Consider the following 22,938-nt stretch of genomic DNA (forward strand, 5'->3'; position numbering starts at 1 on the left):
TGAAAAGAAAGTTTATTGTCTAAGGGAGGAAAGGAGGTGCTTATCAAATCCATAACCTCTGCCATTCCTATCTATGCCATGTCATGCTTCCGTCTACCTTCATCTTTATGTAAAGAGATCAATGGTATTACTTCCCAATTTTGGTGGGATCACAATCAGAACGAGAGGAGAATTCATTGGGTCTCTTGGGCTAAACTGTGTAATGCAAAATGTGAAGGAGGAATAGGTTTCAAAGGTCTTGAAAATTTTAATAAAGCGCTTATTGCAAAACAGGGATGAAGAATCTTGCCTCAACACGACTCTCTCCTTGCTAATGTTTATAAAGTTAAGTACTTCCCCATGGTTCTTTCCTTTCAGTGACACAAGGTAGTAAAGCTTCTTGGGGATGGCAAAACATTTCATGGGGAAGAGAGTTGATTCACTTAGGAACAAGATGGCATGTAGGTGATGGACATGAAATCTTTTGCAAAGAAGACAGATGGATGCCAGAGATTTTTCCTTCCTTTCCAAGGGCAAAACAGAATCATAATCCTCATATTGCTCTCGTGTTTAATTTGTTTGATCCAATTTCCAGAAGATGGGATATTCAGACTTTAAATGAAAATTTTGAACCGTCGATGGTGAAGAGTATCCTTTCTATTCCTATCAATATTCGTCCTAAACTGGATCGAATTGTTTGGCACTTTGATAAATTCGGTAAAAATACAATGTTAAATCTAGATACAAGCTACAAAGACACCTTCAATAGCATAATGAAAACTCTAGCAAAGGTAGCCCGAGACCTCAATCTTTTTACAATGCCTCTTATTTTGGAAAAGATTTTAGAAAGTCTCTTTCTTCCAAAATCCGCATTTTTCTATGGCAATTTTTAGTGGAGCAGCTTCCTTGTGGTGATCAGTTGCATGCCAAAATTAATTCTGTTGACCCCTCTTACTTACATTGTGGTGAAAGAGAAACTATCTTTCACTTATTCTTCAGTTGTCCACGTGCAGTTTCTATTTGGATCCACTCACCTTTGAGACTCAGATCATCCCTACTAAATCACACATCTATGATTGATTTATAGGCAGAACTTTGTGGTTCTTTTAACTCTCACGAGGATAGAGAACAATTAATACAAATAATGGATTTTATACTCTGACATATCTGGAAATCGCGGAATGCATTAATTCAATTTGGACCATGAAAAACAATGGCCATCTCAACTGGAAAAATAAACATCTAGCAGATCTTTTGAACAAAAATGACAAATGTATTTATTCAGATCGCACATTCAGGCATTAAGAAGTGAGCTGTAGATATGAGATCCAAGAGAATTTGTCTACATTCCCAAAGAAACATACAGGAATTCAGGAAACCATGAAAACTTCTTCCCATTAGTTTGCCAGCATCTTCCTTTTTCCAACAGTGGCCAGAAATTAACTCTCAACAGTGGATCTTTTCTTGGTGGTGTAGGGATAGTACTCCTTGCCATTGTCTATTCTTGTGGTTTGACCTCCAGCGTCAATTACTGCAGAAGTAACTGCCAGTGCCGTTCCAGCAGAAATAGCTCTTGAAATGCTCCTTCCTGCAAAATGAGCAGCGCTCCAATCATTTGACAACAATAATCAATGAATACAGCATCTCCTGAACTACCATATTTCAATACGTATTGTACAAATTCCAAATCCAAGAGTAATATACCAATTCCATACCGTTTGCCTCTAAACTTTATAAGCATAAAAGGAGTTCATAATTAGATTTAGTAGAAAAAGTAATTCACATAATATGTAGGTGTTGTTCACCTAAAAGCCTTTGCAGTTAGATTAGGCTCTTGTTTGGTTCAAAGGACCTACTTTCAGGGAGTTGAACTTCCCGGAAAGTAATTTAACTGGGTTATGGGTCAACAATAAATAAAGTGAAAGCCTTGACTTCCTGACAACTAATTAAATAAGTAGAATTTAGGGTTATATTACCCCTAACCAAACAAGGCTTACGGTGCTATTACAGGCAAAAGAATATTTAAGATGCTCGAGAAGTTATTGAGTTGCACCCTTGCACTCGCATTCCACTCTTAGGGGTATGCAATTGGTTGTTCAGTTTCAAGCTTTAAAAACCAAATTTCCAAACAACTTATTTTCATAAACAGAACCAAATTGAAGTACAATGAAAACTGAATTGAACCAAACTTGATTTACAAAGCCATCGGTGAACCAGTCCTCCATTTGTGCATTTGCAAAAGCAATACTTTCAAATTTACAAAAGCCAATGACAACCAGTTTCAAAGCCATCCGTAACTAGAGTTTACAAAAGCCACAAACAAGCACATGATCACAGAAATAATCACTTACAAAATAAGCCAAAAAAAGTTATTATAAGAAAAAATAAAACCCATTAAATTGATCTGAATTTAACTAGAAATTTCACAATAGAACCCATTAATCTGAATTTAACTAAAGTTTTACAATCACTGATCACAAATAATCATGTAATCACAGAAACAATTGCTCCCAAAATAACTATAAGTTAAAAAAGTATATATTATAAGCAAAAAATAAAATCCATTTATATGAATTTAACTGGAAATTTCACAATCACATATTATCACAAAACAAGACATTTTCACTCACAGAACCCATAAATCAAAGAAGCCATCAATAAAAAAATTTCACAGAAGACAGCTAGGCCAGGCAAGGCAATTGAGGAGAGAAATCTGGATAAACAAGGATCCAAGAGTCTCTGCGATCTGAGCACCAGTGGTCAGTATAATTAGTTCTCAATGGACAACAGCTTGAGGATCAATGGAAGTGGACCGAGGCTATGCAATGGGATATCAAAAAAGCATCATTGCTCTGAGCCTCTGAGGAAGAAGGTGTGATGCGTGGGAGACAAGAATGATCAAAGAACTAAGAAGTAATGGACCAATGAAATACAAGGAAGGCAATGGCTGTAAGGGTGACTGCACTTTGTTAGGTGAGAAAACTGAGAAATGAAGGACCAACAGGACTGTCGAGTGTTGGATGACATCTGAGAAATCAAATTTCCCTATGCACCATTTTCCATGCTGAAACATAAATTTAAATCTTATTTAAATAAAGAACACAGTAAAAAAGAAAAAAGAAAAAGCACCCACTTAACAGGAATCCTCACCTTTGAAACCTAGAACGGAGGCACCAGCAACAAAGCCCCCAACAGCTCCATTGACCATATCCCTTTTCATCCTATAATGCTGCACCATCTGCTCAACGCCAATGTAAACTCCTCCCACTGCTGCAAAAGTCATGCCATAGTTACCCATCATCTTGAGGGTCCTTATTAGCCCTGGAAGTGCAACATGCTTCTCAACACGAGGCACATCATACCAAGTGGCAACCACAGTCCCCCAGATAGTTCCAGCAACTAAACCCATTGTCGCACCCTTGATTGTTTTCATTGTAGGAGTATCATCATCTTCCAAATACCTTAGTTCTGATGGATCCATACTGTCTTCTAACTGGCTACTCTATAATTACCACCCAAATAAAAATCAACAAGTAAGCACTTGCACAGAGTCCCGCTAAGATGAAAATGCTTTTGACAAGAAATATCCTTATAGAAAGCAAATAAATCAACCTTATTTCCTTGTATCCATACAATTCCTTCTTTAAGAAAATTGGTAGCCTAGTTGATAATGGCAAGAATTAGAGCATTAAAAAAAATGCAAATTGTGACGGTACTGAGCTACTGGCGTTAAAAAGAATTGGCATCATATTTAAATGGATCAATGTAATCATTTAAGACCCTAGAACACAGTATGGAATTATCTTGCATTCAAAAGCAATGTTAGTAGCTCAAACTGCTAAAAGAATAACAAACATAATTACATAAAGTAACGTTTCAAGAGCAAGGGAGATACTGAAAACACTTATCAACCGCTAACCAAACAATATTCAATGGGAAAATAGCATTTCAAAGAAAAAGAAAACACTCAGATTATGCAATGCCAAACAGAAGCGAACCCAAAATCCTTACGAAAACAACTTCAACAAATCAAACACTGCTTCTCCAATAATCAAAATCTTAACATTCACTATCTCAACCTGACCTCGCCCAAACGGCGTGAATACTCAGTATTCATCAAGCAATTAAAAACTGGATTGCGATGTAAACCCCTAGATAAAGAACATAGACGCACTCATAATCTCAGAAATCGGAGATTAGGAATACAAATGATGCTCAACCAAGATTATAAGAATAAAATAGTTACCTTTGGAATTTGATCAAGTTCGAAGCTGGCAGAAACCTATAAACTCCGACTCAGAAATGAATTTTGGGGGTTTCATCCACTGACTATTTGTTGCGATACAGCCCCAGCTGGATATTAGGTATTGACTATATTGCCCTCTGCCGTTCTTCATATCAAGCTTGTATACGTTTAAAGGGAAATTTTATTTTATTTTATTTTTAATTTATTATTTAGTTCTTATATGGCAAATAAATTTATTAATTAATTTTTATATTTTAAAATATATTAAAATATTTTTAATATATTTATTTTTATATTAATTTTAATTATATAAATTTTGTTATTAATTGTATCAAAAATTAATTTATGTTATTGTTATATTTTTTATTTTTTATTAATTATAACATAGAAATAATAACTTATTTTAATTCAATCCCGGCTTAATTTATTTCGTAAATTTTTAAAATTTAAAAAACATATTAATTTTCTTTTAGAATTTCTTTCACTATTTTAACATTCTTAGAACTAAATTATATAAAGTATAATTTTAAATAAAATTTTAATATCTTATCATTTATATATTTTATAATTTTTTTAACAATAGTTTTAACATTAATACTAATTAATAAACCCATGGGATAGATTAAAAAAAATGATACGGTTATGATTAGAATATATTATTATTTTTCATAAAAATTAAAAATAATAATAATAACATAAAATTAATTTTAAAATATAATTAATAATGAAAATTTACCGTCTCAAATTTATAAAATTATGTTTCAATTAAAATAACTTATAAAATTTAACTTGTCATAATTAAATTTTAATTGGTATTTTTTAATGGCATAGAATAATTATATATATTATTTTTAATTTGTCAAATGATGTATTGCATGAGAGTACGTTCATTCTTCATTGTTGAACTGAATGATTCGAATATCAGCATAAAATTTTTCATTTTTTTTTAAAAAATAGAAATTAAAAATTAAGAGAGTAGAATATGAGATCTCTTATATTTATTCAGATTCACTTATTATTGAATTAAATTTGTAAGGACATAAAATTTATATAAGCTATTTATCGATTATAAATTATTCTTTCTAAAAATTAAAAATAATGAACGCATACTAATTAAATAAAATATTTTTTAAATTATAAATTTCTCAAAAAGTAATTAGTGTGCTGATGTATTGTTCTATTAGCTTGAAGAACTAAATCATACAGGCATAGCAGGATGATTGTCTAATTTCTTGGAAATTTGGATTCTTTTTTTCCTAGGGAAGACTGATCGGTTAGCTCAGCAGAAAACCGTTGTGATCGTTGACAACATGGACCAGATGGACCGCTCTCTCAGGGATTGGGCTTGGGCTCTTATATCATTATGGCACAGTATTAACCATCTAGGCCTCCTCGTGTTTTCTTCTGCCAATTCTCGGAGTCCCTCCCTTCTAGCTCTCGCAGTAATGGCCGAATCAACGATGAACCGAACAGGAAATGTACGAAATGAAGAAGAAGATGAAGAAGAGGATTACATGGGAGACCTCTCTCAATTCCTTCCTCCTGAAACCTCCAACTCTTCTAAATTCTCTGCCAAAAAGGTCAGTTTGGGATTCTGTAAAAATCCTCCACAGCATTTATTTACTCTCGTTCTGATTACTGTGAATGAATCTATGTTTATTACTTTTGTCTTTCAACAAACCCTTGAAGGAATCTGTGTCATTTGATTGAGTGTTTAGATGTTTTATCAGATATAATCATTTTATATTCATTGCAGCACTCTGACTTCTGAGTAACAAAACCCTAGCCAAATTTTATTTTTTGTCTGAGACTTAGAGACATTTGGGTTCATCACAAGCTTCTACAGGAGAAAACAATTTTAGGTTTGTATAGCATATAAAAGAAGAACGAAATTAATAGAATTGGGTAGTTTAAAATATGTCTGTAATCTATATTATGTTGCAGAAATGTGTTTGGACTTTATTTATATTGTAGGGAGCATTGATTTACTGGGGACTTTTCTTTTCCTAAATGTTATGTTTCCAACTCTTAGCTGTTACTTTTCCCAGGCTTTGTCATCTGCTAAAAAGTAGGAATCAACAAAATGTTTGGATTTTTATATCTAATTTTATTTTCATTTTCTTATTCTCTTAGTGTCTGAGGCATAGAGTGATCAACGTCATTTGTGCAGATTACGAGCAACAAAACCTCAGCGGTTCAACCATCCAAGAAGAAGTTTAAAACTCTCAGCTGGCAGGAAAGGCGAAGACTTGAAAGAGAGAGAAGTCAACAAGAAGAGGATGAGCAAACCTTAGCAAAAATAGAGGCTCCAATTCCACAATCTAACATTGGGTTTAAGTTGTTACAGCAAATGGGTTATAACCCTGGTTCAGCTCTTGGTAAGGAGGGCTCAGGAAGAGCTGAGCCAGTGGGGATTGAGATTCGACGGACACGAGTTGGGATTGGAAGGGAGGATCCTCATAAGGAAAAAAGGAAGAGAGAGAAGGTTGAGGCTGAGATGAAGACAAGGAATGAAGAGGCTTTGATGGCAGATTTCGGATCTAGGCAGAAGTCGCAATGGCGGAGTAGGAGGGTCGTAGTAAATTTCAGAAAAGCAAAAGCAGCCCTTGACCAATTGGAGAACAAAGAAATTGTGGAGACAAAAAAGAATGAGGAGGAAGAGGAGGAGGAGGAAGAGGAAGAGGAGGAGGAAGAGATAACTGAGGAGGTATGCACTCAATTTTACAATTCCTCTTTAGAAGTTCTTTTTTTAGCTACATATTGCTTTTAATTACATAGCTGGATCTGAAATCTATTGAGCGAGTCCAAACCGAGCTTCTTATTGACGTGTTTGCACCTAGGGTTTGGTTTGGTTTGGGAATTAACCTCATTCTTAAAACCAAAAAAAAAAAAAAGAACTAGTCCAGAACTGAAAATGAGTGGGAGATAAAGCCAAATCAAACCATTATTTCGGTGTGGTCTAATTCTTCAATTTATCCTCATGAGAACGAAAATCAAATAGAATAGGAACTTTGTTTGATTATTTAGATCCCACCTCACCCCTATAAATTTTTAGCTCAATTAGGATTCCATTGCGACCAACATGATGGCAAGGCAGATAACATGTTAACAACCCCTCATTTTCTTTATGGGAAATGCATATTGGAGGCCTCAAAAGGGAGAAAATAGTGCAGTTGGTTAAGTGGAAAAACTGTGGGGCTTGGCAAGCTACCAACATGACATACATAAAACAGGTAAGCCGCCACTGTTGCCTATTAGCTTAACTACCTGCCAATGCCTTATGAGTGGGATTAATGCAACTTTTGAATACTAATGCTTGTTGGCTTAATGGTTAAGTACAATATGTAAATTCGAGAGATCTCTTCTTCAATTCCATACCTTCCTTTTATGCCAACTATATATTTTATAGGTTTAATTTAAAATTTCTCAAAAAGAAAATGTATAATTTTTATTTAAATTATATTGTCTTGCTCTGATTTGTTTTGTTTAGTTCACTGTGTAATTTATTTAAATCAGTTTGGTTGGTTTATTTGGTTCAGACTGAAATATGCTCACCCCTAAATGTAATGTCATATTGGAAAAATATCAGGCTTAAGGAAACTTGCTTTTTTCAAGAACTCTTCCTTTATCATTCACATTTATGACGTAAGGGAAATTGACATGCACTGAGGCCCTTTTTTTGTGATTTTTCTTGTTTACTTTTGGTAATAGAGAAGTATTTGTCTGGATTGTGTTATAATTTTAGTAGCGGTTCTCCCATGTTAGGTTGTTTAATATTAATTTCTATCTTCATTGAATGAAAAATTTTTACCCTGAGATCCTAATGGACTATGAACTTTTGGATGCAGGATTTGCAAGAAATATTGATGAAGCTGAGAGATGAACATAGATACTGCCTGTTTTGTGGATTTCAGGTAAGTCAATATCTTTTATATACTGGCAGAATTTGAAGCATTTCAAACTTTTAGACAACACAAAACCCATGCATCTTTAGTCCCAAATTTTGAAACATAGACTTTCTGTTTGTTTCAGTACGAAACAATGGAAGCGCTTCTATCGAACTGCCCGGGAACAGATGAAGATGACCACTAGACTAGTTTTCGCCTGTCCATGGAGCCTCTGAGATGCAAACTCGATGATGAGATTTGGAAGTTAGGTGGATGAACTTCTCTTCCATTTTCTCATATGCGCAATTGGGTGGAATTGTCTGATTTGCTGCTTTCTGGAGAGGATGAGAAGAAAAAGTAGAAAAATGGCAGGCCGTTTTCATCTGATATCACTTGTTGCTGTAGGGAGTTGCATCCATGGTAGTTCATGTAAACGATTCTTATAGGCTTTGCTTTGCTGGCGGATAGACAGCTGCATATTTGTACTCTTACAATATGCTCAAGATTAGTAATTAGATAATATGGAGGTAAATATTTCTGGTTGCAACTTTATCATGCGTGAACTATAATTTGTAACATAAAATTCACAGGAAACTTTTTTTAACGGAGTGGTAAGCGCATTTAGTTGAATTTTGAAACATCTCAGGTTTAACCCCTCTGTATATATATTCTTATTGTTCTTTGCCTACTTCACCCACTGTCACCCTCTCTCTCTCCTTCTCTGCCTTTTTTTTTCTTTTTCTTTTTAGTGTAAGGAGATGGGCTATTAAAGTATCGAATCTGAGATTTCTCAAAGTTTAACGGACTAGGCTGGTGATATTGCCTCCTCTTTCCCGGTCCATGTGTTTCGTATAGAGTATTCCTGCAATTCTTGTATGGAGGATTAATAATGTCATTTCATTAACGTATTTAGCATTTCTTGTTTCCAATTCAATTCAAGAGTTACTGTCCTAGGATCTTAAAAGGAAGCCCAAAGGGACATTTTCAGGTGGAGTGGCACTAAAAGCATCATAAACCATGACAAAAGTAAAACCATCTCCATTATTAGGAGACATCAATGTAACTTAAGTGGAGAGAGACTAGATTCATTGATTTACTTTCATTAACGTCCATAGTTTCAAAAATAACCAAAATTCGTTAAAATGTTTTAATATTATGAAAAAAGAAATAACAAGGGACAGAATAAATAAAAAATTGGAAAAGAAAAGGAAAATACATATACTGATGAGGAGAAGATATGAAGCCCATCGAAGTTTCTAAGTGAACAATGAACGATTAGAGGAAAGAAGAAAATTGGCTTTTCACATGACTTTCGAGGAAAAAATATGAAAAAAAAGGAAACCTGGAAAAAAAAAAAAAAAAAAAAAAGGAAACCTGAAGTGCAAAACATGCTTAAAAAGACTCCATTGCTTGCAGATAAAGTTCAAAGCATAATGTCCAGACTCTGGTAATATGGCTCTGGAACCCATTATTGCCAATGTCCTCGTGCAATTCCTAGCAGACAACTTTAGAGACGCAAAAAGCTGATTGGTAGAAAAAAGAGATAACACCTTGCCTGAAATTGCCTTGCAATCTCAAGAAAATACAGACCAAAAGCCAATGAGCTGGAATGGGTTTATCCCAAAAAAGGACAAAATCACCTTCCTGACCTGCATATTCCAATTTATTAAATTTAGAGTTACCCAACACTAGAAGACTTCCATGATAGCCAGACAAAAAGGGACACTAAAGGGACCAGTGCATATGCTGCAAAGAAGAGTCATATGCGCCGGAGTGATCAAGTTCTATGTATTGCTTTGTATTCTGCTGAGAGAACTCAGGATCACTGGCGAATTGACTATTTACGCTGACTCCGGTGTAGCATTCTCTTGAAGGAATTTCAGAATTAGAAAAACCAATCCCACTTGCTGAACTTTGCATATAAATGTTGGATGGAGGATTTTGAGAGCTATTCTACCATGGAGGATGAGGAACAGACCTTCCTACCACTGTGGTTTGATTCTCAGGTATCCTCGCATAAGATCTTGCAGGTGGCCATGTGGCCGCCCTCCCACTAATCCTTGAGCAAGCACTAAAATCTACAAGAAAGCCCTCAGCTCTGCTGCTATTATCTGTCACCACATGAACCAAGCAGTTAGCAATATTAGGATTTAGGACCTAAAGCATAAAACCAAGTTAAATATGTGCCATGGCAGTTGTAAATAGGAACTCAAAAGTAATTCACTCTGGTGAAGTCTAGGACCTCGAAAGCGATTCACTCTGGTGAAATCTTACCAAAAATTGTTGAAAACATTCTGCTATACCGCAATGACATCATTGATCCATATGGTGGCTTCCTCCACTGCTCATTATGACCAGCTAATCGTCTGCGGCAACTTTGTTTTTCTTAGTCAAATTTCTGAAAATTGATGAAATCTGATCACAGACTAACACATGAGTTATTAGCAGATATTGATTAAAAAAATAAAAAAAAGCACTAATTATTCGCATGAATGTAAATACAGGAGGAAGAAAAAAGAAAGGGAAAAAAGGATTTTGTGGCAATGCTTTTGCAATCCATGGAAATCTGAGACTGAAAAAGTTTCCAACAATTTCTTCTTTTCATCCCAATCTTATGTACAGGAATTATATAAATACAAAATAAGCCATCAATATGATGAAAAGCCATAGCACAGTCTAGAGGGTGTCCCAAGAAAACCAGCAATAAGATAAAAACAGGCTCCAAATTGAAATATTAATTTATTTCCGGTCAAAATCTCAATTATGTTAAAATTACTGGAAACCGCTATTTCATAAATTTGTTTTTCCCACCCCTTCTCCAATTATTTGTTTTTAGCACTTAAATTATAAAAATTCCATTTATTAATTAATTTTAGACCGAAATTGAGTTAGATCGAATCAATCTAATTTAATTTGATTTGATCGAATTCGATTTTTTAATAAACTTTTTATTTTTACATCTTATTTTTAATATTTTAAAATTAAATTAAAGTATTTTCAGTTTAATTATAGTCTAATATCTTTTTATTAAAAATAATATATTATTGCTACTAATAAATTCGATTCAATTTTATGGATTTTTCTTATTAAAATCGAATCGAACTGAAATAATTATTTTTTTAAAAAAAATATTAAAACTAAAATATATAAATAATCAAAATAAAATTTAAATTAAATCGGTCAATATTTTTCGTTTGAATCTCATGATTTGAAATTTAGAAAGAGGTAGGATTTAGGTGTGTATGAGTAAACTTACTCCCTTTTTTATTCCTTTTTTTTTGTCGTTGTCGCACAAAACTGTACCCATTCCCTTCCGGACATAACTGGGTTTACTCTCCTACTTATTCTTCTTCCGGACATAACTGGGTTTACTCTCCTACTTATTCTTCTTCTGTGATGAGTCTTGATTCTCGATCAACCGGCCTGCTTCAATTGCGAGTTGGATGGTATATTGATGGGTAGCTTACGTAGTGAGCCCTGATGGCCGTAACTTATCTTCTATCAAGATTCAATCTCAGTCTGAATAGAATAGTGCTCATCTCAAATTTTAAGCTATCAAACCAATAAAAAATTTTTCCTAAAAGTATGACATAAAGTGTGCGAAATACTCTTTTGCCTTTTCATATATATCTTAAAATATATTTTTTTATTAGCTTTTTAATTATATACATTTTAAATACATTAAATTTTATTAATTATTAAAAAATATTTTGAAAAGTTTTTTAAAAATAAAATAAAATTAAATAGAATTATAATAGTTTATTTATATGTTATTATAATTTAAAAAGAAAAAATTGAATAATGATTTTATGATAATTATAAAAAAAAATAAAAGTTATAAGACGGACAGTATATTAAATTGATAACTATTGGTTTTGAAATTGGACTATATTTATTATTTTGGATTAGGTGTGTTGTGTCTAATTTTTTTTTAAAAAAAAGAAAAAAAATTATGAAATATCTATAACAACATGTATCAAAATAAGCCTTGAAGTAATTATTAGTTAATACTGAGGACAGTAGAACATAGAAAACTAAGGGACTACTAAATTATGGAAAATTAAAGTGGATTTATAGATTTTTTTTTCTTTTTTGATAAATCAAGTGGCGCTAGAAAAATCAAGAACATTTTGATAAATCCAAAAGTTTTTTTTTTTTTTTTTTTTTTTTAAATTTTCTGAAGTGTATAACACGGCCAGGACAAAATCCTATCAGGTTGGTCGTGGTTTATAAACTACAGCCAAGCTTTCACAAGCAGCTAAGCAATGGTCCCGAGTGCAAGTGGTTAACCATTTTAGAAGATAAGCTACCTGACACAAACAAGCTTGGAGAGATAACCCTCCATTGATGATTCTCAAATTCAAACCCAGCTTAGATTATCAAATCGATATAGTTCTAGTAGAGATTTATCTGTAAAAATTATGCAGTATCAATGATGAAGTCTTCCTAAGTTGGACGTATCTGGTGTTCGGATGATCGGGTTTTGTCAAATTTATCATGCTGGTTTATTTAGGTTTCTGTCACTTTCCTAGGATGGAGATTACAGACAGTTCCTTCCACCAACTACATTGCACAAGCTTATCTTCATTACAAGCTCGCTTCAGTTGTCGGTCACAAATTCCAGACAATGTGAAAACAATGATTTTCTTTATTCATGAGCATATCCAAATTGCAGAACAATGGCAAATAATTTCGGATGGAGGAAAGTTGCTGCACAACTTTGTGTTATAGCATCTGAATCAAAATGATCTATTACTAAGAAATGGAATCAACAATTACAAAAAGAAATATCATATAACAAAAATAAGCATCTAACCAAAATTAAGCTAATAAGCTCTGCTTTCATGGTCAAGATTTATCCCATGATAGGAAGAAGATATGAAACCATTAAAACAACAAAACTGAACTTCACTTGCACTCAACAACAGCTTCAGCAGCCCGCCTAGGCTTGTTTTTTCGCCTGCTTCCATTTTGTCGAAATCCAATACTCACTGAAATACCAGTATCCAATTCTGTTCCAACACCATTTTCCTCTTTAACTGAATCTCCATTTTCTTTTGTATGTTCAGATCTCTGCCTTTTCCGGCCATTCTCAATGGCAGCTTGACTTTTCAAATCTTTAGAAGAAATGGGATCTTTCGTGTCCTTTTCATCTTCATTTATCTTTGAAACTTCTTCTTCTACTTCATTATCATCCTTCAGTGGTTTTATTGGCCTTCCTCTTCTTTTATAGGCAGGGAATTTTTCTTCACCATTGGCAGGATCTTCATGTGAAGCAATAACAGTCTGCTTCTTCCCTTTCCCTCTGTACTTCCCCATTTTCTAAAGCTGTCTGAACTCTGAAGTTGCTTGAAAAATAAAAACTCAAACAACTAAAGAATCCTGCAAATATGATCAGATGAGTCCTAAATCAACAATCAATGCGAAAAGAAGAGAAACAATTGCAAAGCTCATAAAACTTATATACACAGCATTTTGCCACAATAAAAAAGATAGAGAAACTCAACTGATAATGAGATCAACCGACCATATAAGCCAATCCTAAATTGCTTTAATTGATAAACATGGCAAATACTTAACCTCACTCACAGAAATAATTGGAGGATTTTGATTCCCAAGGCCCCAGTTTAGTCAAAATTCAGAACTTTTATTCCTTTTCCTACCTTCTTCCTTAGGAAAAGAATCAAACGTTTAGTGAAGATCCTTGGTGAAAATGCCAAAACCATAAGATATTTAGAAAGATATTGGGTGAAAGAAACCAGAACAATGAAACGAAGCTAGCTCTATTTTTGATAATATCAAGGGATAAAACAAAATTAACAATTATGTATCTGAAACCCCAAATCTTCTTATCATATTTGCAGAAAATTAAAGCTTTTTTCTTCCAATTTGCTAATCAGAGAGAACCCAAGATTCAATATATTACATATCATTTTACTATTTTGATTTTAGCAAACAAATATTAGGGACCATATGCATTTCCTTCAAGTTCCAAATTATATGGGGAGAAAAAGAAAAAGAGATGAAGCTGACCTCACGGAACATATCCATCAATTGCATCATTGTTGAGAAAGAACCACTTATCAGAATCTAAAATTTCCCAATCAAGAATCACCAAAGACCCAAAGAAACAAATGGGTTCCTTTTATCAATGGTTTTCAAAACAAAGGAGCAAGTGCAACAAAAATGGTGAATCCACTTATCTGAATGGGAATTTAAACACGACGCAGATCAGAAATTATGTGATTCTAGAGAGGTAGCAGTGAAAAGATTGAGACTTTCTAAAGAGTTTAATCAAGTTCGCTAGCTTAGATGTGGTGGGGAGGCTGAGAAAACTGCAGATACAACTGCCCAAGAAAAATGGCAAAGACGCATAAAAATATAAATACCTTTTTCCTTACTTTGTAGGTTTTAACTAATTGTTTTTTTCTTTTTTTTTTATTTACTGTTTAATTTATAGATATTTTATTATTAACGATTCAGTTTTATATTTTTAAAAAATTATTAAATTTGTTTTTATCAATAAAATAACTTTTTATCATTTTTCTGTTAAAAATAAATAAAAAAATTTTAAAATTTTATTTTATTTTCAAAAAAAATCTCTTATTTAATTTTTAAATATTATTTTTATTAATAATTTTTTATTTTTTTATTAACGAAATAATTTTTTTTCTTTTTTTTTAAATTAAAATAATAAAAAAAAATTGAATCAAAACTGAAGGAGGAGAAAGAAAAAGAGAGTAATTTAAATTTTTGTTATATTTGTAATGATAATTTAAAAAAATGTAGAACTGATTTGTTAGTAATAATAATATTTAAAAATTATAATAAATATTTTTCTAATCACTAATTATTTTTATTTTCTTTGTTTGACTTTGAACTTCATAAACTGTGGAAATATTTATTTTTTTTGTATTAATTAAAAAATAAATTAATAAAATTAATATTATTTTTTAATATGCTCTTCATTCATATTATTATATTATTAATATAGAAATTAATAAATTTTATTTTTAATATATATTAAAGGTATATTATGAAATTAATTAATAATCTTAAAAAATAACCTATAATTTGAAAAAATATATATAAAAAGTCTATATTTATAAAATATTTAAGAATAAATATAAAAATGAATATTTTTATAAAATGGAGTACTAAAATTTAAAAATAAATTTGATAGAAAATGCCACCTAGGGGTTTATTATTAAAATAATGTAAATTAAAATTTTTTTTTATAAATCTAACGGGTTTTGAAATAATTTACAAAATTAAAATTGATTTAAGAATTTTTTTTTCTTTATTAAAACGATATTAGAATTAATGCTTTTAGCTTTATTTGGCTCGATATATATAATTTTTTAAAATAAAAATTAAGAATTAAAAAAATAAAATTTAAAATCTCTTAAATTTATATTATTTTAATAAACTCCGAAATAAGAGTCTCAAAATATAGCATAGCTTTTTTATTTTATTTTAATTTTTTTTATCAAAATTTACCTTAACAATTTAAAATTTTAACTATTAGAATTTTGTCTTGATAATCATTATTTAATATTATTTTTATGATTTCTTTTAAAAAATTTAAAATTCTTAAAATTATAATTTTAGATTTTATAAAATTAGATCCATCGTTTTATATATCTTTACAAATTAATAGTTTATAATTAAAATTTTAGTTAAATTAAAAAAAAGTAAATTATCTTTTTAATTATAGCAATACTTATTTAAATAGTTATCACTAAAAAATATTAAAAACATTTATTTAAAAATATTTCTTATATTTAAAATTTTTTAAAAAATATATTTCACAAATAACGGTGATACGTGGCACTTTTTCTAATTTGTTTATGCTACGTTAAGCAATGAGAATTGATTAATCTATTAATCAATTTATTTATTTAAATAAAATTATTATTTATTAATTGATCTAAAAAAAAACTTAACAGTTCAAATTAATCCAGATCAATTGGTTTTCTCAATACATCCAATTTAAAATATTAAATAAAAATTTTTTTAAAAAGTATTTTAAGTAATAAAATTATAAATACAACAGTGAAATTAAATGACTATATTGACTTATTTGTAAATTAATTTAAAATTTTTTAAAAATTTATAAAAAATAATTTTCACTCATAATCCTTTTACTTTATTATATTTTCAATTTAATCAACTAATTTTTTTAAAAAACTTCTTCAATTTTAATTTTGATATCATACGATCTCCTTGTGACGTGTCATTGCCCTAGACACATTTCTCTTTTCTCCAATAATTTTTGTCTAAATTTTTTTCTCTTTCAAAAATATTCATATTAATAGTTTTAACACTAAAATTTTAAACTAAAATATTATTATTATTATTATTATTATTAAGAGATACATATTATTTCAAAAAGACTTATTATTATTATTAATATTAATATATAAACATTTTTTATTTTTCAGCCTAAAACCCTATAATAATAGGTAAAGGGAATTTTTTGATAATCAAATTAAAATTAAAATAATTTTAAATTAAAATTAAATAATCAAATTAAAAATATAATTAAAATTAAATGACTATAATTATCCAAGAATAATACTATTAAACACGAAAATTGAGAAAATTATTAAGTCTACATAAATTTTAGCCTTAGTGTCCCCTTACTTTAGCTATTGGATTTGGAACAATAAAACTTAAAAATTATTATTTAATCCTTATAATATATAAAATTCACATATTAGTCTTTTAAATTTGAAAAATAAACTTTAACCTCTCTAAAATTTTAAAAATTTTATTATTTAATTTCTCTATTAATTTTAACCATTATTATAAAAAAAATTTTAAAATATACTCACTTTAAAATTATTAATTAATAAATATTTTCATATCATAAAAATTAAATAATAAAATATTAAACAATTAAAACTAATAAAAAAATTAATTAATAAATTTTTTAAAACTCTAAAAATATTTAGAATATTTTTTAAAATAAAAAAATCAACTACTATATTTTCATGAGGACTAAATAGTCTATTTCTCTAATGAAAAATGTTAAGGATAGTTAATAACTTAAATAAGCTTGATTTTAGTTGTCCTTAATTAAATTATCATTTATTCTGTAGTAAGTCCTTATTTTTTTCAATATTTTCTTTTTCAAAAAAAAAAAAAAAACAATTTCTAATGAAATGTTCCAGTAACAATTTTAAATTTTCAATTTGATGAGTCTAAAAGGTGGGGGTGCAAAAATTTGCCACTAACAAAATTTTAGATTCTCTGCCATTCTAAGCATCACAACACCTGCTCTAATAATACAACTACCAAAAAAACGAAAACGAAGAAGAAGTCTGCCTCAGAGGAAACTACTGCAATTGGCTACAACTAGAAGAAAAGAAAATAAAAGGGGGGGGGGGGGGGGTGGTAAACTTTAATATCAATATGATTCATTGAAAGCACATTTCTTATTGTTTAGGAAGGTAGTAAGGGTATCCACCCATTCCCATCGGTGTTGGTGGTGAAAGTCCCACCGGATCTTTCCTCATAGCAACTGCTGGATATGAAATTTGAGACTGTTGAGGATATGGAGCTGGTGCTGTTGGAGGACTTGGGTAAGAAGAAGCAGCATATGATCCCACAGTTTGAGGGTAAGAATAGCCAACAGGGGCTGCACCAGGATGAGATTTTCCTGGCTGTGTGTATCCAGCTGCCATTGGCAAGGGCACTGGAACCACTGGTGCAGGCAATTGTGTCTGTACTGTTTGCTTCTTGTGAGTATCAGCAAGCTTCACAATGAGAGTTCTTCCCTGCAACATGATCAGTCAATTATAAAAGTTATTTTGATGATAATTGGATATCTATGTTAATGTAACAAGTGCCTTCAAATAAGAACAAAATGGTAAGAGTCACATCTATGATAAGTAATTAACCAACCATTTGACAAAGCAGGTCATGTAAGATGGGTCATTTAATTCAGAACTTGGAAGCATAATACAGCAGAAAACTGACAATTCAGACAAGATAGTTACATTCTACATGGCAATGATGAACCTCAAGTCCATATCTCTGGAAGGATCTCTCACTCCCTTTTTTTTTTAATTCTTTTTAGATAACCTAGCACTTTCAATTGAAAAATGAACTAATTATTGCACATAATTACAACCATCTTCAATCATAGAGTTCTTGCAACCATCCATATTAGGTGGTTGGTACTTCTTAGAAATGGTGGCTCCATTATAGAAAGATAATGTCCTCCATTATAACCTTTGGTTAGTGCTTGACTAAGTGGATAACTTGCAATTAAAAAATTCTAAAGTTTGCTACTTCATATATACTCTAATCTATAAGAATATATTTTTTTTTGTGCATACTTGCAAGCATCTGCACACTAAACAAAAAAATCAACACTTTCAGCCATCTGATTTTTGAGCCGGGAGAGAGAGAAAGAGATAATCCCATGAAAAATTCCCACTATTCATTGCTCACAAAACACAAAAATAGTTAGAGGTGTTCCTTCCCTAAAGAGTCATGTGTTCGAATAAAGGAGAAAGGCATTCTGTCCTAACCATTCATAAGGAAACATAGACCAGACTTACCCCAAGTATCTTATGTGGGTCATCTATGGCCTTCTTTGCAGCTTCTACTGTCTTGTATGTAACAAAACCAAATCCACTGCAAATTGAAGGGAAAAAACAATGAGTTCATGTTATCCAGAGAAATATATATAATGACAAAAGTTAAAAGAGAGAATATTTCTCACTAATAGAGAAAGTAAATGTATTGTACCGTGATTCATTGGTATCTTTGTCATAAGCAACTGAACCTTCTTCAATCTCACCGTGCCTTGCAAAAAAGTTAAGCAGCATCTCACTGGTGATCTCTGGTGACAAACCCCCAATATAGAGTTTTCTCTGGACTAAATCCGGTGTTGTACTCGCCCCACTTAATCCCTCACATGCTAGGTTACATACAGCCATCCTACCCTGGTGTTATAGTAATACTATTCAGTTAAATTAAGCCTCTAAGCCAATCTAATTGAGAATAAAACATAAAATTCTACTCCTCTTCTCATATGGATAGTGTTTCTAAAAACATCTGTATGCAAAAGAGAGAGAGAGATTCAATAAGATGTCAAGGCCGTATAACTTATCTCAGAAAGGTCTTGCCACTAGATTAAAAACCCAGACAACTATAAATGTAACGTCAGTTGTGTGATTTACAGTTAATTTCTCCATTCCATATTAAGGATTCATTCTGGAACCAACTTTCTAAGGGAACTCAACACAGTTTAGATTAGCCTACAGAAAACATAAAATTTCTGCAAATCCCCCTCAATAATAAGTATTTTCGCATACAAGAAGCATTCCTCTATGAGTCGCTTTACTGCACCATAAAGCAAATGAGCAACACAAGGAGTCCTCATCATCCACAAATCAATAGCATGTAACCACCTCATTATATATCTGAATGGATTTCCAAGTTCCTAAAATTTGATCTTTCTGAATCCCCACAAAATAATAAAAGGAGCAGATCCTTTTCATTATGCCCATCCACATCAATGAAAGCCTCCCAAGAATTTGGTTCCTATTTGTATAAACATTCACTTTTGTACTTTGAAGTCTGAAAATGAAGATTCATTGTAGGGGCAATTCAAAAAAGCAAGCATAGAGTATTTTTGTGATTAAGGAAATATTCTCTTTAATCCAAAATGTTTACAAAATCTTCTAGTTCTAGGAATTTTAGCAAAGAATGTCATATTTTCAGTTTTCACTACTCAAGATTAAGTATTGTCTCTCTCACATGGAAGGTGTGAGAGAGACAATACTTAATCTTAAGTTTAAAGCAGAATGGTTGAAATGGAGCAGGACAAGAATTTATGTGCTTGTAAAATCTTAATTTTCAATTTAACTGACTACTAAGACAAGTGTTGGGTGTTGAAGGAACACCATGTCTGTAAAATTTGGGTATTGATATAAGAATATTAGGATGATATGTGCATATAAAATAAAGAACCAGGCGCATATTTGGATCCAATCACATTAAAGTCAAGAGGGGGGGGGGGGGAGAAAGGGATTGAAGCAGTTAGGACATGTCCCAAAAACAAAAATATGCACCAAGATAAAAGGTTGAGCATAACCAAGTTATATAAGATAAGAAATGACAGGTAGACCTGTAATGACTTGGGTTAAGAGGTATGCATTAGCAATAGGCTTTTCTATAACAAAAGTCCTAATATAAATAGCATAAACAGATGCAAATGATCCATATATTTTAACCACAAATGAATTAGGATTAAGGATTAATTAAGTTGATTTGAGTGGTTTTTTCACCAGTTCAATTAAAATAATCTGCAACTGCATTTCCAGCTCTGCAATCAGAATAGGTGTCTCTTATGCATTTCAAAATAGTGTGTTTTATTTGAAGTTAGTAACTAACATGAATTTACTTTTTCCTTATTTTATTCACTTCTGCATTAACACAATAATTTATTGTCTTGAAAAGAATGTGTGGACAAGCCTACAACCAGTCACATGCATGTGCACACGTAAACAGGAAATGGTCTTGCATCGTGACAAACTGAGAATAGTAATAGAAAAATAGTGGATGTTTAATCATAAGGAAATTTCTATCATGTAAAAATAAATGTAAATGCGTACATCAATCAATTTGCTAGGGGCTCTCAGTGCACTTTGTGTTGATTCCATATCTTTGTAAGTAATGAAACCATAGCCACGAGATTTTCCTGTTGCTTTATCATAAATGACAGCCCCTTCTTCAATTTCGCCGTGCACTTGAAAAGCCTGTACCAATAAAATATACTGGTCATTTATCTGACAAATTAAAAAGAAAGAGTAACAAGACCAAGGAAAGATGAAGCATTTTTAGTTTATTTGAAATAACATTGGCCAAAGCTAGTGTCCTATGGAACAATCATCACAATAGCACACACAAACAGACTCAACAATCTGCAATACACTCACAGCACACAAGGTTTCTGAAGTGGTATTCCAGGCCAAGCCACGAACAAAAAGCTTTCGATGCACTGGATCTGCACTGGCTACACTTTTAATTTCGTCTGCAATGGAAGGATATTGTGACCCTCTTTATGCGTCAACATGCAACCAAACACACATGCACAGAGTCAATCACACAGCATACAGTTGAACAGCATAAAACATTCGTATGCACACCCTCTCCAAACAGATGCACTGCCTCTCTCTCACTCTCTCAAAATAAATAAAGGAACATAAGCTATTAAAACATCAAGATCTCAAGATGCAATTAAAGAGCTTCCAAATGAGTCTAATGCTGCAATGCTTGATATTTTATTTGAAACTAACAAATACATGCAGTAAAGTCCAAACAACAGAAGATTGAAATCTTCTCAAAGGAAAAAAAAAAAAGAAAAAAAGGCATTAGTTTTCAGTTGTTTGATTTGCTATTTTTGTTGCCTAGAATAAAAATCCATAGAAATTATCAATTTCAGGAAACCAACAAATTATTTGGCTTTCACTAAAATTAGTAGTCTTTTGAGATTTTTCAAAATTCAAAATTAGGCTCCAATCGTTATGAGTCTCATGAACCAGAACAACTCTTAGCTAATCATTCACTATTCCCACGATCATTGAACTAAATAAACAAAATCCCAGAACTTATAATTGCAAGTAGATTTTTACTTAGCAAATCAATACAAAATAGGAAGGAGTAAAGAAAGAAAATAACCCAGGAAAATTAAAATTGAGCACGAGAGGAGAGAAGAGAGAGAGAGAGAGAGGGGCGAAGACGCACAATCTAGAGAGAAGATCGACGAGCTGGGATTTGTTGAGAGGGTCAAGAAGAGAGCGGAGGTGCTCTTGAGTTGTTGAGAATTCGGCGCCTTGGCTTGCCTCGTCCATCTTGATCTTCCTCTTCTTCATGTCTTCCATTTTAGGCTTTTTCTTGGCTCCCTCTGCTATGTATGTGAGAGACTCGACGAGGGCGGTTTTTACAGTCTACCAACAGCGAGAAGCCGTGCAGTGATTTCCGTTTCCAACACTACGACTCACTTCTCCGTTCGGTAATATTTTAAGTAAAATTACTATTTAATCCCTACAAATTAAATGAATTTAACATTCATACTATTTATTTTTTCAAATTCTTATTGGATAAAAAATTGAAATGTTTAGAATTTTTTCATTTAAAGACTAAATTTAAAATCTTAAAAAATAAAATCAATTCTTTGAATTTTTCTCAGGCATTAACCACAATTAAGTTTTATTAAAATCTTTTTAATTCACATGACAGTACTGTCATGTGAATTATTATTAAAAGTTTTGAAAAAAAAATTAAATATTTATATTAATTTAATATTTCAAAATTTAGAGAATAAAATTTAATGTTTTTTAATTTTTCATAATTATAATAAAAAATTAAATAGATTTAAAAAAGTTAAAAGTAAAATATAATTTAGTTTCTAAAGTTTTATATTAATAAAATATATAATTTTTTATTTAAATTTTATAATGAAAATAAATTTATTTTTTATTTATCAAATGTAATATAAAATATATTATATTTAAATAAATATTTATTATAAATAAATTTTCATTACGTAAAGTATCACATATAATTATTATATATTATAATATTTTATTAAATATCTATACTCAATATTATAAATTATATATTTTTAATTATATAAAAAAATTATTTTTATATCAATAATATTAAATAAAATAAAATATTATTTATTTTAGTCTATAATTTTTTTTATATTTTAAATTTTTACTAATAATGATAAATTAAAAATATTTGATTTTATTATATAAAATGTAAAATTTTAGATATAAATATTATTAATATAAATATTTA

General features: G+C 31.0%; 4 protein-coding genes and 1 long non-coding RNA gene across 12 annotated transcripts; 1 reads left to right on the plus strand and 4 right to left on the minus strand.

Annotated features, from left to right (window-relative positions):
* Positions 1-1,231: 1,231 nt before the first annotated feature.
* LOC110621629 (outer envelope pore protein 16-3, chloroplastic/mitochondrial) lies at positions 1,232-4,378 on the minus strand. Of its 5 annotated transcripts, none has more exons than XM_021765892.2 (3): positions 4,226-4,378; positions 3,130-3,476; positions 1,232-1,567 (listed from the first exon to the last, which is right to left on the minus strand). In XM_021765892.2, exons 2-3 carry the CDS (start codon positions 3,458-3,460, stop codon positions 1,419-1,421), a joined length of 480 nt encoding a protein of 159 aa, XP_021621584.1. In that variant the 5' UTR covers positions 3,461-3,476; positions 4,226-4,378; the 3' UTR covers positions 1,232-1,418. The 5 variants fall into 5 exon arrangements, with proteins under 5 accessions (XP_021621584.1, XP_021621585.1, XP_021621588.1 ...); XM_021765893.2 differs by having other exon boundaries at positions 3,130-3,481; positions 4,226-4,371; XM_021765896.2 differs by having other exon boundaries at positions 3,130-3,472; positions 4,226-4,366.
* Positions 4,379-5,609: 1,231 nt separating this feature from the next.
* Positions 5,610-8,659, plus strand: LOC110620091 (G patch domain-containing protein 11). The gene is made up of 4 exons (XM_021763673.2): positions 5,610-5,805; positions 6,396-6,932; positions 8,074-8,139; positions 8,258-8,659. The coding sequence occupies exons 1-4, from the start codon at positions 5,671-5,673 to the stop codon at positions 8,315-8,317; spliced, it is 798 nt and encodes a 265-aa protein (XP_021619365.2). The 5' UTR covers positions 5,610-5,670; the 3' UTR covers positions 8,318-8,659.
* Positions 8,660-9,307: 648 nt separating this feature from the next.
* Positions 9,308-10,789, minus strand: LOC110620932. The gene is made up of 2 exons (XR_006351832.1): positions 10,387-10,789; positions 9,308-10,223 (listed from the first exon to the last, which is right to left on the minus strand). It is a non-coding gene; the product is annotated as an uncharacterized LOC110620932 (long non-coding RNA).
* A 1,953-nt stretch (positions 10,790-12,742) lies between these two features.
* Positions 12,743-14,484, minus strand: LOC110620334. Of its 4 annotated transcripts, none has more exons than XM_043958837.1 (3): positions 14,146-14,484; positions 13,620-13,778; positions 12,743-13,494 (listed from the first exon to the last, which is right to left on the minus strand). In XM_043958837.1, the coding sequence occupies exon 3, from the start codon at positions 13,429-13,431 to the stop codon at positions 13,021-13,023; it is 411 nt and encodes a 136-aa protein (XP_043814772.1). In that variant the 5' UTR covers positions 13,432-13,494; positions 13,620-13,778; positions 14,146-14,484; the 3' UTR covers positions 12,743-13,020. The 4 variants fall into 4 exon arrangements, with proteins under 4 accessions (XP_043814772.1, XP_021619717.1, XP_021619715.1 ...); XM_021764025.2 differs by having other exon boundaries at positions 13,702-13,782; XM_021764023.2 differs by having other exon boundaries at positions 13,620-13,782.
* A 2,856-nt stretch (positions 14,485-17,340) lies between these two features.
* LOC110620933 (UBP1-associated protein 2B) lies at positions 17,341-22,101 on the minus strand. Its single transcript, XM_021764884.2, has 6 exons — positions 21,877-22,101; positions 21,069-21,189; positions 20,745-20,888; positions 18,874-19,070; positions 18,684-18,759; positions 17,341-17,894 (listed from the first exon to the last, which is right to left on the minus strand). The coding sequence occupies exons 1-6, from the start codon at positions 22,011-22,013 to the stop codon at positions 17,553-17,555; spliced, it is 1,017 nt and encodes a 338-aa protein (XP_021620576.2). The 5' UTR covers positions 22,014-22,101; the 3' UTR covers positions 17,341-17,552.
* Between the last annotated feature and the right edge of the window lie 837 nt (positions 22,102-22,938).

The sequence above is a fragment of the Manihot esculenta genome, chromosome 8 (genome assembly GCF_001659605.2).
Source record: "Manihot esculenta cultivar AM560-2 chromosome 8, M.esculenta_v8, whole genome shotgun sequence".
NCBI lineage: Eukaryota > Viridiplantae > Streptophyta > Magnoliopsida > Malpighiales > Euphorbiaceae > Manihot > Manihot esculenta.

Coding starts and splice junctions, on each gene's coding strand:
- LOC110621629 (XM_021765892.2), bottom strand. CDS start 3,460: ATGGATCCATCAGAACTAAGGTATTTGGAAGATGATGATACTCCTACA. Junction 1,568..3,129: donor CTCCGTTCTAGGTTTCAAAG/GTGAGGATTCCT, acceptor CTCATTTTGCAG/GAAGGAGCATTTCAAGAGCT.
- LOC110620091 (XM_021763673.2), top strand. CDS start 5,671: ATGGCCGAATCAACGATGAACCGAACAGGAAATGTACGAAATGAAGAA. Junction 5,806..6,395: donor CTAAATTCTCTGCCAAAAAG/GTCAGTTTGGGA, acceptor TCATTTGTGCAG/ATTACGAGCAACAAAACCTC. Junction 6,933..8,073: donor AGGAAGAGATAACTGAGGAG/GTATGCACTCAA, acceptor TTTTGGATGCAG/GATTTGCAAGAAATATTGAT.
- LOC110620334 (XM_043958837.1), bottom strand. CDS start 13,431: ATGGGGAAGTACAGAGGGAAAGGGAAGAAGCAGACTGTTATTGCTTCA.
- LOC110620933 (XM_021764884.2), bottom strand. CDS start 22,013: ATGGAAGACATGAAGAAGAGGAAGATCAAGATGGACGAGGCAAGCCAA. Junction 21,190..21,876: donor GTCGATCTTCTCTCTAGATT/GTGCGTCTTCGC, acceptor TGACGCATAAAG/AGGGTCACAATATCCTTCCA. Junction 17,895..18,683: donor ACCCACATAAGATACTTGGG/GTAAGTCTGGTC, acceptor ATCATGTTGCAG/GGAAGAACTCTCATTGTGAA.